Here is a 13,136-nt window from a genome sequence, read left to right on the forward strand (position 1 = left end):
GATTTTGAACAGTTCCAGAAACTGATTAAACATGTTGCTGACTCACTCCAGTTTCCTTAGAGGAGATCCAAGAGTCAGAACATAAACTTTTGGACATTGTACATTTGACAGTCTCTGGCCAAATTGCATTGCCAGTCAATAAGGCTCTTATGGAACCTGTTAAAACCATCTGGCAGACCCCTGTCATGACTACGGTCCAAAAATTCTGAGTTTTTTTTCCTCCCACCCACAAACAAATTATTTAATCAACGAATGTGGCAGACAGCACAATGCAAAAAATGAGGTTTACAACGAAGACCAAGAGTGACTTGATCTGTTTGGTCACAACAGCTACTCTGCAGTGACTCTGCAATTCAGGATCACAAATTACCAAGTTCTGATGGCAAAATACAACCACCCCAGTTATGGTAAATTCAACAACTTTATTGAACATCTCACTGAGGAACACCTGAGAACAGTTCAGAGCCATCATAACAGAAGGTCAGTTCTTAGCAAAGACCTCATCACAAGCCTCCCTAGATGCAGCTGACTGTGGCTCAGGCCATCTCCACCACCATCATCATGCATTGAGCATCCCAATTACAATTATCTGGTTTTCCTAAGGAGGTCCAAGACTGTGGATGGGCCTGCCTTTTGATGGACTCATGCTCTTTTCAGAGTCCACGGATGAATCCTTACATACCTTAAAAGACTCAGAGCACACTCACGTCTTTCGGAATATATATGCCTGCAATCAAAGAAAATAGAGTAGATTTCAAACCACACAGAGATCCCAAATAGTCTAGATTTCGAAGTATCATGGTTCTGTAGAGCCACCAAGAAAGAGATCAACATATCAAAAAAGAGACACCCTAACAGAACTGTTACCACTACCCAACTGTCGTCCTCAGCCATGATGATGGTCTGGTTGAAGGTCTGGGAATATCCTCCTTTTGAGAATACCCAGTTTTAACCCTTTGGAGATCAGTTTTCCCATTTTCAACTTGCCTGGGAACAGATTATTTCCAACAAATGGGTTTTGGAGGTTATAACAATGGGTTACTCCAACCATCTTATCTCCAACCCTATTTAGGGGCCCATCTCACAAACTGTTGAGACAGGAAGTCATCCCTCTCCTACTCATAGTGGCCATAGAACCAGTTCCAATCCAGCACAAGGGGAAGGGCTTCTATTCAAGTTATTTTTGGTTCCAAAAAAAGTATGGGAAATGGAGACCAATATTAGATCTTAGGCTCCTGTATGCCTTTGTGAAATCACAGAATTTCAGGATGGTGTCTCTTGCAGCTACAATTCCATCATTAGATTCCAGAGATTGGTTTTCAACCCTCGACCTTCAGGATGTATATTTTCATGTTGCTATTCATGCTTCTTACACGAGATTAGTTGGTCAGGATCACTTCCAATATCAAGTGCTTCCCTTTGGCCTCTCCTCTGCCCCAAGGGCATTCTCAAAGATCACAGAGGTGGTAGCTGCTCATTGATATGAACTGACAATCTGATTCCCTTACCCCAGCGATTGGCTGCTGAAGGGCTGTTTTTCTTTGCAGTACAGTCAATAATGTCCCTATTCCTCAGGCTAGGATTTCAACTCAACATTGAAAAGTCCATTTTGACCTCAGTACAATAAATACACTTCAGAGGGGCTTATCTGGATGCTGCAACAATCATATCTTACCTTTCTGTGGACAGGTTTATGACGTTAACAAGACTCAAATGATCCTCCAAACATTGGCAAGAAATTGCACCCAACTGCTGACACTCCAGGAGTCTCTTCTCCCATTAACCTCCTCAATCTGAGAGCTGTCAGAAACACCTGTATCCACTTGCTTCCATTAATCAGGGACACATCTGTCAAGGCTGTGACAGATAATATGGTCTGAACATTCTACATCATTAGTCAAGGAGTGGGACAAGATCCCCCCGTCTTTGTGTCAAAGCAAGAAAGCTATGGAACTGGTGAACAGCCAATCATATCTTCATCTCTGCCTCCTATGAGTAAAAAGGATCATGGCCAACAATTTCAATAGGCTTTTCTCCCAAGATGATGAGTGGGAACTGGACTTGTGGGTTCTCACTCACATTTTTCTGACTTGGTGGTTCACAGAAGTGGACCTCTTTCCCAACACCACCAATAGGAAGTGCATAAAATTTTGTTCCACAGGAGGAATGGGTCCTCAGTCCCTGGGGGATGCCTTCCTTATTGCTTGGATGAAAAGCCTTCTCTGTGTATATCCTATAACACCATTTGTCTTGAGCGTGTTGAATGAGATCAAACAACAAAGCCAGTACCCTTATATGAATCATCTCGTTTCTTGTCTGGCATCGAAACTGCCATCCATTTCTCACCTGTTTTCTTAGGACTCCCGTCACCTCTTCATCTGAACCTAGGAATTCTTCATCTTAGAGCTTGTTTACTTAATGGTTTTCAGGGTCTCGGACTTTCTGTTCTGCAGAAGTCTAACAGGTATTGTTAAACAGCAGGAAGATATCTACGTGAAACACTTACCTTCAGAAGTGGAAAAGATTTCACCACTTGTGTACCTGATGACAGTTTTCACCTGTTCCTCCTTCGTTCTCCACTGTTCTTGTCTATCTGTTGGAACTGATAAAGTCAGGTCTCTACACGATTTCCATCAAGATTCACTCCGTAGCTGCATTTCATTCCTTTGTGGAGGGATTCTCAGTGTTTGCTCACCCCACAACAGCAAGATTCATCAAGGAGTTGATGAAACTTTCCCCACAGATTAGAGAGTACACTGCTGTAAGGGATTTAAATTTGATCCTTAATTGTCTCATGAAAACTCCCTCTGAGCCTACGACAATCTGTTTCCTCCTTCACCAGTCCATGAAAGTGGCTTTTTTTCATGGCCATAAGCCCTGCCTGACGAGTTGGAGAAATCGGTGGTTTAACGAAAGACCATCTCTTTTTCAGTATTCTTCAGGGAGAAAATTTTGTTACAACCACCTCTGAAGTTTCTACCAAAGGTATCTTCTGAATTCCGTATCAACCAGGTTGTTTATCTTCCAGTCTTTTTTCCAAAACCACACCAGACCACAGAGGAAGTCATCCTCCATGCTTTGGATGTCAGAAGGGCATTAGCCATCTATCTGGACAGAACCTTTTAGAGACTTTTAGAAAGTCTCCACGTTTTGTTTAATTTACAGACAAACAAATCCACTCAGAGACTCTCAAAGTGGATCTCTGGATGAGGCTGCCAACATTCAACTTCCTTGTAGGGTGTTAGCCCATTGTACAAGATTCCAGTCTGCTTCCATGGCACTCTTGAGAGAGGCATCTGGGCTTCAGTATATACTTTCTCCAAACTCTATGCCATGGTTCACGATGCCAGATCACATGCTGTGCTTGGTAATACAGTGCTATCTTCAGTGTTGGACTTGACTCTTCCATCTTCCAGTGATACTGCTTGGGAGTCATCTGAAGTAGAGCACTCATAGGAACACTACTTAAAGAAGGAGAGTTTACTCACTTCAAGATATGTATCCCTATGGATGCTCCATTATCTGCCCTCCTTGCCTATGCTTCAGAGTTGTCTCAAGGAAATTCATGGGGGAGAAGGAACTGAGGGCAGTTTGCCTGTGCTGCTCTATGTATCCTTAGTGCAAGGCATAAGGATGGTCTGGAGCACATGTGTGGGCTGAACAGGCACGGCTAATTAAAATCTCTGCTCAAAGGTGCATGGGGTGCAGGCATACTTGAAGTTGAACACCCACAGGGACACACATCTTGAAGAACAGCAGTTACTGCACAAGGTGAATAACCTCTTCTCAGAGATAACTAGAGTAAAAATCACTATAGAAGCTGTCTACTTCAACCTGAATTCATTTGCATCCTCTCCTGTAATTAAAAATAAACAACAAATTAGCTTGGTAAATTCATTTTCCCCAACCCTACAATCTCAAACATTATAATGGCAAGAAAAAGAGGAGGAGATCATGCAAAGCTGGTTAACTGCAGTTGCTGGTTAAATGCTTTCAGTTTATTTGTCATTTTCAGGTAGCCTTTTTTTTTTTTTTTTTTTGGTTTTGCTTTAGAAAGATAACTTTGTCACTTTCTTGTCACTCAAGATTAGGAATCATTACTCTAGAGAAAAATGGTTCAGTTCCCAGGGCAAATTCATTGTTTTACAGACTTTCAGTGGTGATGAACTGAGAGATTTTGGAGGTTGGCATGAGGTTGTTCAGTAGCCTTATTTTTTTTTCCTTTAAAAAAATCACCACTAAAGCCATTAATTGTGTGAATAAGACTTTCTGGGCAGCAACTAAAGATTAATTTCACTGTTCAGGAAGAACATGGCTGCACAGTGCAATAATGACTTTCTTTACTCTCCTTTCAGATTGTGCCAAAAACGTTAAATCCTCAGTGGAGGGAGCAATTTGACTTTCATCTCTATGAAGAGCGAGGTGGAATTATTGATATTACTGTGTGGGACAAAGATGCTGGCAAAAGGGATGATTTTATTGGCAGGTGTGTGCAATTATAACCTACTAGTACTCTGGAGATGAGAGCATATGATTACAATGAGTCTTGTTGTTAAAACTATTCCTTATAACCATTTGTCCTTGTAAAGAAAATACTGAGCTTTTACAAAGTATAAGTACATTTTCCTGCATTTATGACAGTCCTTGTTGTAATGCTGCCGAAATAATTATTTGCTTGACCAGTAGGTGGCAGATTTTACCTATTCATAGACGTAGATTTTCAAATGTGGACATATTGTATTAAGAAGTATAATCAAGATGCAGGCGGTTCCATGCGGCAACATTTTCAGGGTTGGGGTTAGAGGTGAAAGAAATATCATGAATTACAAAATGCTTGTAAGACTAAAACACATCCTCATTTTTAATCTACTGTGTGGGTGAAATGGAAATCTTAAAGCACTGCACACAACCTTTTTTGCAATAAAATATTGTCATTGATGTAATTAATTCTCAAGGGACTCAATATTTGGGATCTTTTCTCAGAATTCAGGAAATGATTTCTATCTGAATCACCAAACTCAAACTGTTTTACTGTGGTAGGTCATGGTAAATACAGCCCATTTGTATCCGCTCATAATAGAAAAAGTCTCAAAACTATTAATTGTGTGTAGCTACTGTGAAAACGTAGCCTTATTGGGAAGTTCAAATATTCAGTTACATCATATGAAGTTACAGCACATTCTGGTAAATTGTATTAATCCTATTTTTTCTGGGTAGTTATCTGTCAGAGTAGAATATTAAAAACTTGTAGCTGCTATGACTAGTACATTGATGCTTTGTAATCAGTAGACTTAGTCATTGTTGAAAGTACATATTCATGAATAGAATTCCTATGAACTAAGCCTTATATTTTCCATGTCAATGTGTTAATCTTTCCCCCCTGTGTTTAGAGTAGCGCCTTTGTTTACCATACTAGATGATGGGGCAGACTGGTCATAATATTACATTCTACCTTCTCCTGGAGACAGCGTTTTATAGAATGTGAAGAATCAGAATAGATTTAAATTTTTTGGTGTATAAGAGCCTTAATGTCAATCATTTTTAAAAAATATATTTTCATTGTAATTGTATTTTATACAATGATACCCTATTATCTGGGATTAATATATGTGTATGTTTTGTCCCTGTCTCATCTGCAGTGAGTGGATATAATAATAACTTTAGTTTGGCAGAGTAGCTGAATGGGTCTGTCCTATGTGAGTACCTGTTATGCCTTAGAAAATAGCTTCTATTCTGTGTTCATTTACTACAGAGTTTTTTCTCAAAAGACGAGATTTTAAATTCCAATAATTGACTTTGCAGGACTCTTTGTATACAAGGCAGCTTTTGCTTTTTATTATTATTAACAAGAAGTAATATTATTACCACTAAAGTATTTTACAGATGAAGATATAGTCCCTCATGCAAAGAGTTTGCAGTCTAAATAAAGACAAAGCATACAAGTGTAAAAATAAAGTAATTACAAAGCAGGAAGAAGGGTCCATAACCACAGGAACATGAGGTTGTGTAGATAATTATGCACACATCTAAAAGAGTAATATGTTTGAGTTTTTCTTCTTTTAAAAAAATAACTTGTGGGCATCATGAAAGTAGTGATTTCTGTTTGTTTCATGAAGACCCCTGGTGGATAATACCAAGATAATACCTTTCTTTAAAAAGACTGCTTGTAACCATTGCTATTTTTAAATGGGGAATAAATAATTTGAATGGTTTTGGTGGTCTGCCTCAAGATATGAAAGTGATTCACATTATATAAATACTGAAATAGACAGACAGACCTCTTTCTAGGCATATCTCAGAACCAGTAATCTATCCTCATCCTTCTTAACCTGTCAGCCACCTTTGACAAAGTTGACCAAGGGGAATAGTGGTGGGGGAAAAAAACTGGCTTCAAAACTGGGGTGGATATGTTTATGGAGGGTATGGTATGATATGATGAGACTGCCAACAATGGCATGTAGCTGATCTGCAACTGCTAGTAGCAAATATTTCCAACGGCCAGTGATTGGACACTAGATGGGAGGTCTCTGAGTTCCTACAGATAATTATTTGGGGGGAGGGATAGCTCAGTGGTTTGAGCATTGGCCTGCTAAACCCAGGGTTGTGAGTTCAATCCCTGAGGAGGCCACTTAGGGATCTGGGGCAAAAATCAGTACTTGGTCCTGCTAGTGAAGGCAGGACTTGACTCGACTCGACGACCGGGGTCCCTTCCAGTTCTATGAGATAGGTATTATTTCTCAAGTATCTAGCTCGTGAATCTTGCCCATATGCTCAGGGTCTAATTGACTGCCATATTTGGGGTCAGGAAATTATTTTCCCCTGGTCAGATTGGCAGAGACCCTGGGAGTTTTTCAACTTCCTCTGCAGTCTTCCTCTGCATAGGTCACTTGCAGGTTTAACCTAGTGTAAATGGTGGATTCTCTGTAACTTGAAGTCTTTCAACCATGATTTGAGGACTTCATTAACTCAGCCAGAGGATATGGGTATATTACAGGAGTGGGTGGGTGAGGTTCTGTGGATTGCAATGTGCAGGAGATCAGACTAGATGATCATGATTGTCCTTTCTGGCTTTAAAGTCTGAGTCTGAGACCATGCTGTTACTCCTGAATTTTTGTCTTCCCTTGGCTTCCATGACTCTGCCCTCTCCTGCTTCTCCTCCTACCTCTCTAATCACTTTTTAGTTTGTCCTTTGCAGGATCCTCTTTGTCCCCTCTCCAATTTTCTGTGGGGTTCTACAAAGCTCCATCTTTGGTCCCCTTCTCTATACTTATCTCTGGGTAATCTCATCCACAAACACAAATTCAATTGCCATCTCTATGCTGATAATTTTACAGACCTTCCTCTGTATTCCAGATCTGTCTCCTCTTGTCCGTACTAAATTTTCTCTCTCTCTGATAGCTCCTCATGGATGTCTAGCCACCAGCTCAAGCTAAACATAGCTAAATAAGAGCTCTTAATCTTTTCTTCCAAGTCTTTCCCACACCTATTTTCTTAGCCACTGTGAATTTAACCACTATCCTTCCTGTCATGCAGGCCTGTAACCTGGGTGTCATTGTTAACTAGGACCTCTCTCTGGGTCCTCACATCTAGGCTATATCTAAAATTTGCAGATCCTTTCTGCATAACATGTCTAAGATACAGCCTTTCTTATTAAAACTGGTCATCCAGGCTCTCATCATCTTGTGTCTTGATTACTGCAACACCCTTCTCTCTCTCTCTCTCTCTCTCTCATTGCAATCTTGCCCCGCTCAGATCCATTCAGCATGATGATACAAAGACCATTCTCCTAGCCTTTAACTTTGACCACTTCACACCTCTCTTTGAATCCTTCCACTGGCTCCCCCTTCTCTATCTCATCTAACATAAACTGCTTGTATTCACTTTCAGGGTCCTTTGTGGCTTATCCCCACTGCATCTGACATCTCATTTAGTACTGAAATGTGGACTTGCATCTTCTCTTGACCAATAATGCTAGCCTTCCACCCACTTCTCAAATTTTCAGTCACGTAATGCTGCCACTCATGTTTGGGAGGAGTTTCCTGTTAACATCTGCAGAGCTACCTCACTATCCTCCTTCAAAATCCTCCTTAAACTCTCTGCTGTGATGTCCACAAAAAAGTTGACAACGATTAGGTCACTGGTACACTGATACCCCTGCCTATCATACCAATTTATGCTGTATCATTTTTTCCTTGTACACCTCTACCCCAATATAATGCTATCCTCGGGAGCCAAAAAATCTTAACTTGTTATAGGTGAAACTGTGTTATATCGAACTTTCTTTGATCCGCCGAAGTGTGCAGTCCCCCACCCCTCCACTCCCCACAGAGCGCTGCTTTACCGCGTTATATCCGAATTCATATTATATCGGGTCACGTTATATTGGGGTAGAGGTGTACTCTCCTGTTTGTCTGTATCCAGCTGTCATCTCTTGTCTTATGCTTAGATTGTAAACTCTTTGGGAGAGGAATACCGTCTTTTTGTTTTTTGTTTATACAACATCCAGCACAGAGGGGTTCTGGTCCATGACTGGGGCGCCTGGGCACTTTGGTAATATAAATAATAATAAGGGTGACATGAGATCTTTTGCTTCCAGTATCAGAAGAGGTGATATGCTTAGGATCTAGAAGGGAAATTGAAAACTGTTTCCTGCTTAGCTGAGTGATTGGGCATTTTTCCTTTTATCTTAAGTAAGGATCTCTTGCCACCTTGAATAATTTTCAAGCACTAGCAATTCTCTTCTAGAGGTAAATTTGTATATAATGCAAATCTAAGACTCCATCTTGAATGATTGCCATATCTGACTAAAGTTTGGTGAGGAAGAAACCATGTTTATGATAAAGAATGAGTTTCCACTAATGGAAAAAAATGGAACAAATAGAAAAAAGGTATTCATTCATTATTTAGGGAACAAGTCTCATCTTTGACCCACAGTGCAGTTCTCTATTGCACATTTTGCATTCATTCTGCTTGCAGAGCACTCATGAATGTCAGCAGAAATTGTGAGGAATAAATGCAGAATATGCAAAAAAAAATTGTTGCTTTGTGAATCTCAAAAAAGATATTTGCCTTTAGGATAGTATATGTTAGTGTCACAAATCCAGCTGGTGGCTCCTGTCCAGCTACTGGACTGCTGAGAGGGGAATCCAACCCTGTGGATCCTCAGGTATTTAAGCTCCCCTGTGTCTCAGCAGGCTGCCCGCACTGTTTCCTCCCTAGGCCTCTCTGGCACATGTCCTGAGCACTGACTCTGTCTGCTATGTCTTCACAGAAATGGAGCTCCTTAGACTCCCAGGACTGATGCTGACTACCCCACCATGATGCTCCAGTTGCTTACACACCCTGTCCCAGAATCCTATTCCAAAATTGTGAAGCTGCTGGTTTACAATTTAACTCTCTCCTGAAACACACAGCAGTTGTAAAGCATTTAACGTGCAGAAACACTGCCCAGAGTCTAGCCCCTTACTACTCTTCTATTGACTCATATAAAGCACAAATAAGTACAGATCATACAAAACAATAAGCATCTTACAATGTCCCTCATTAGCACACCCTTCCCCTGTGAGTTCTTGTGGGGACCATCTGTGTCCAGGGAGGCAAGCAGGCTCCCTTCCCTCTCACTGACTGTTACTTGCTGGGTCTTTTCTCCCTCATATACTGGAGAAAATGCCCCCTGAGCAGAATAACTTCTCTTTTAAAACTTTCAAATACCTTGTTCAATCTCTTGCTGGGTCAGAGGCCCCCTGCCAGGTGACTTTGTTGACAAGGCGAGCTCCCTCCTGCTAAAGCAGTTGTTCTGAGCAGGGACCAGTCCTTTGTCGAGAGTGAATAGATTTCCAGTGACTGGGTACTTAGTCAACTATCCTCTATTGTCAACACTGTATCGCTACAACCTGGGACTACAGCCCAACATGGAGGGAAAGGATAACAGATAAGGCTACCAAAAAGCATGCTCAAAATGGAGTGTGGAGTTTGGGGTGTTTTATTTTTCTCTTTCTTTCTGTCTCCATCGACACAGTATATTCTTGATTTTTAGAAACTCTGTTCTCCAGACCTCAACGTTATTTGAATCCTGTCTTTGTCACCTAGCATGGGACAAGAATCATAGAATATCAGGGTTGGAAAGGAGCTCAGGAGGTCATCTAGTCCAACCCCCTTCTCAAAGCAGGACCAATCCCCAACTAAATCATCCCAGCCAGGGCTTTGTCAAGCTTGACCTTGAAAACCTCTAAGGAAGGAGATTCCACCACCTCCCTAGGTAACCCATTCCAGTGCTTCACCACCCTCCTAGTGAAAAAGTTTTTCCTAATATCCAACAAGGACGAGATTTGGATAATCGAGCAGAGATCCCTGGGCCACAGAGGAGGCCACTCTGCTGCTGAAGGCTCCTGCGTGGCAGCGCAGGTAGACCTTGGCAGCCCTGCTGTCACAGGAGTGAGCGAGCAGGGCGCTGACAGTGGAGCTGCAGAGGGTTCCTGTGCTGCCGCAAGGCTGATGACACCCGATCCCTGGCCAGGATTCTACTCTGCCCTGCCGGGACTGCTGTCTCCTGGTGGTGCTAGTCTTGGCTGCACAAGTTGTACCAGTTTATCTTATATCACTGTACCTTGTGCCTGCAATAATTGAAATGGCAGGTGTGGCAGTGCAGCCCTCTTGATTATCCAAATAAAATCTCTGTCTGGCATTCTACTCAGCTAACTTGGAGTGTGTGTGTGTGTGTGTGTGTGTGTTTGTGTGTGTGTGTGTGTGTGTGTACAGACTCTCCTGGTTACCTGAGTAACATGCCAGATAGATTTTATTTGGATATCTATAGATATGGATATTTGTGTGTGTGTGTGTGTGTGTGTGTGTGTGTGTGTGTGTAAAATCTCTCTCTCTCTATATATATATGATCTCCCATAGAATTTATAAATTGTACAGACATACTCCCAAATTATCAGTTCATACATAAGATTCCCCCCACCCAAAGCTTTATTCTAGAATTTTTTCCTCTGATTTAATCAATGAACCCCCACATCACTGTCATTTTCTTCCTGGTAAAACAAAATTGGACCAGAACCCCTTCACAAAAGGACAATACAATTTATTTTTAATGGTATAAGGTATTCCTTGTTCCATCTCGCACCTGGGTGAGGTACCTTGCTTGGTAGAACTCCCATGAAATAAAAGAATTGGGAATTGAAGCCAAATTCCTTCAACGTTTTACTCAGGGGAAACCAGTCTTGCTCTTTTTGTATAATTAAAATAGACCATAATATTAACTGTGTGTTCCAGGGAAATATTTGAAAATATTGCAGGGAAATATTTGAAAAACAAAATGTTGTATGTATCATCTAGCACTCCATACCCACGAACTTCAGTTGAGTTTGCACTGTACAGTACTTGAATGCATTCTCCTATACATGCTCCTATTTATTAACTGGTGAAATTATTCAGGTAAAACAAGAACAAGGCAAATTGTTATCCATTCTAGTTAAGCTGGAACTTTACTAGAATGTGTATTTCAGAGTATTGTTAAAATGTATAAACCTAGAGCTATTTAAATATATAGTTTAGGATTTCAAAAGCACACAGGATGCTCTTGAATAATAGAACTGGGAAAGACTCAGAGTGCAAATACATTTTCAGAGACCTGCAGGCTCAGGTGAGGGAACACTGGTTCTATCACTAGAAAGAGCCACCTAGCCTTCAAATTTATTTGGGCATAAGCTTTCGTGGGCTAGAGCCCACTTCACCAGATGCATGGAGTGAAAAATACAGGAACAGGTATAAATACATGAAAGGATGGGAGTTGCCTTACCAAGTGTGAGGTCAGTCTGATGAGACAATTCAAGTAACAGCAGGATACCAAGGGAGGAAAAATAACTTTTGAAGTGGTAATGAGAGTGGCCCATTTCAGACAGTTGACAAGAAGGTGTGAGTAACCATAGGGGGGGAATTAATATTGGGGAAATTAGGTTTAGGTTTTGTAATGACCCAACTAGTCCCAGTCTTTATTCAGGCCTAAATCTGATGGTGTCCAGTTTGCAAATTTCCCCCTTCTGTTACTCTCACCTTCTTGTCAACTGTCTGAAATGGGCCACTCTCATTACCACTTCAAAAGTTCTTTTTCCTCCCTTGGTATCCTGCTGTTAATTGAATTGTCTTGTTAGATTGACCTCACACTTGGTAAGGCAACTCCTATCCTTTCTTGTATTTATACCTGCTCCTGTATTTTCCATTCCATGCATCTGATGAAGTGGGTTCTAGCTCACAAAAGCTTATGCCCAAATAAATTTGTTAGTCTCTAAGGTGCCACAAGGACTCCTCGTTGTTTTTGCTGATACAGACTAACACGGCTACCACTCTGAAACCTGCCACCTAGCTTTGTAAACACAGAAGCTAGGACCTACTATTGGAGGGTGGAAAGAGAGTGTATTCAATCTTCTAAAGATAATACAAAAGGTGAAGGGTGCCAAGGTCTAGGGAATAGGAGGTTGCCGAAGGTACATTGGGTTCCAGATTTTTCTGGAAAGCAAAAGAACTTGGAGGCTTACAGGCAGCCTTTATAAGTTCAGATAAACATGTGAAAATTGGGATGGTCTTCTGAACCTCCCAAAGGTTTTGGAGGATCAGTCATCACTTCTAATGAGTATAAACTTTCACCAAATATTTTTATTCTAACTTTACATCAGCAATATTGAAAAACATAATTTGAATGTCCAGATCATGCAGTTGGCGAATAAATTAAATAGTCACAGATTTACCGTAACTGGAAGTAAATGTTTTCTATTTCCTTGTTGAGTCAGAAAATAGACTAGTTTGATTAAAAACCATAAACTGTAGAAAGTTTAGGCAGCTAATATTAAGCAGCAACTATTAAGATAAAAAAATCAAATTAAGGTGAAATGATTTTAATCTCCATGTAATTATTTAGCCTTCTTATCACCTGCATTTTTGAAGGCGATCCTGACTCTGTCACCTTCACAATAATCAGCTAATAAATCCTTATGATTGTTATACCTTTATGCATAGCAGTAATTGGATCAAATTGGCTGCTGACAGCTGCCATAAATTGCCAAGAATGAGTGCTGTCAGAGAACAAGTTATTTCTGTGAACATGCAGGATAAGTAAATCCCATGTCATGCAATTTTAT

At 40.8% G+C, this 13,136-nt stretch overlaps 1 protein-coding gene across 4 annotated transcripts in view; it reads left to right on the plus strand.

Annotated features, from left to right (window-relative positions):
• The window catches only part of MCTP1 (multiple C2 and transmembrane domain containing 1), a 488,682-nt gene that overhangs the window by 295,063 nt on the left and 180,483 nt on the right, over positions 1-13,136 (plus strand). For all 4 annotated transcript variants that reach the window (XM_054032855.1, XM_054032853.1, XM_054032854.1 and 1 more), the window contains exon 8: positions 4,356-4,486. In XM_054032855.1, coding sequence (XP_053888830.1) covers positions 4,356-4,486 — 131 coding nt within the window. The remainder of the gene's footprint in view (positions 1-4,355; positions 4,487-13,136) is intronic.

Source organism: Malaclemys terrapin, chromosome 6, assembly GCF_027887155.1.
Source record: "Malaclemys terrapin pileata isolate rMalTer1 chromosome 6, rMalTer1.hap1, whole genome shotgun sequence".
Classification (NCBI taxonomy): Eukaryota; Metazoa; Chordata; order Testudines; family Emydidae; genus Malaclemys; species Malaclemys terrapin.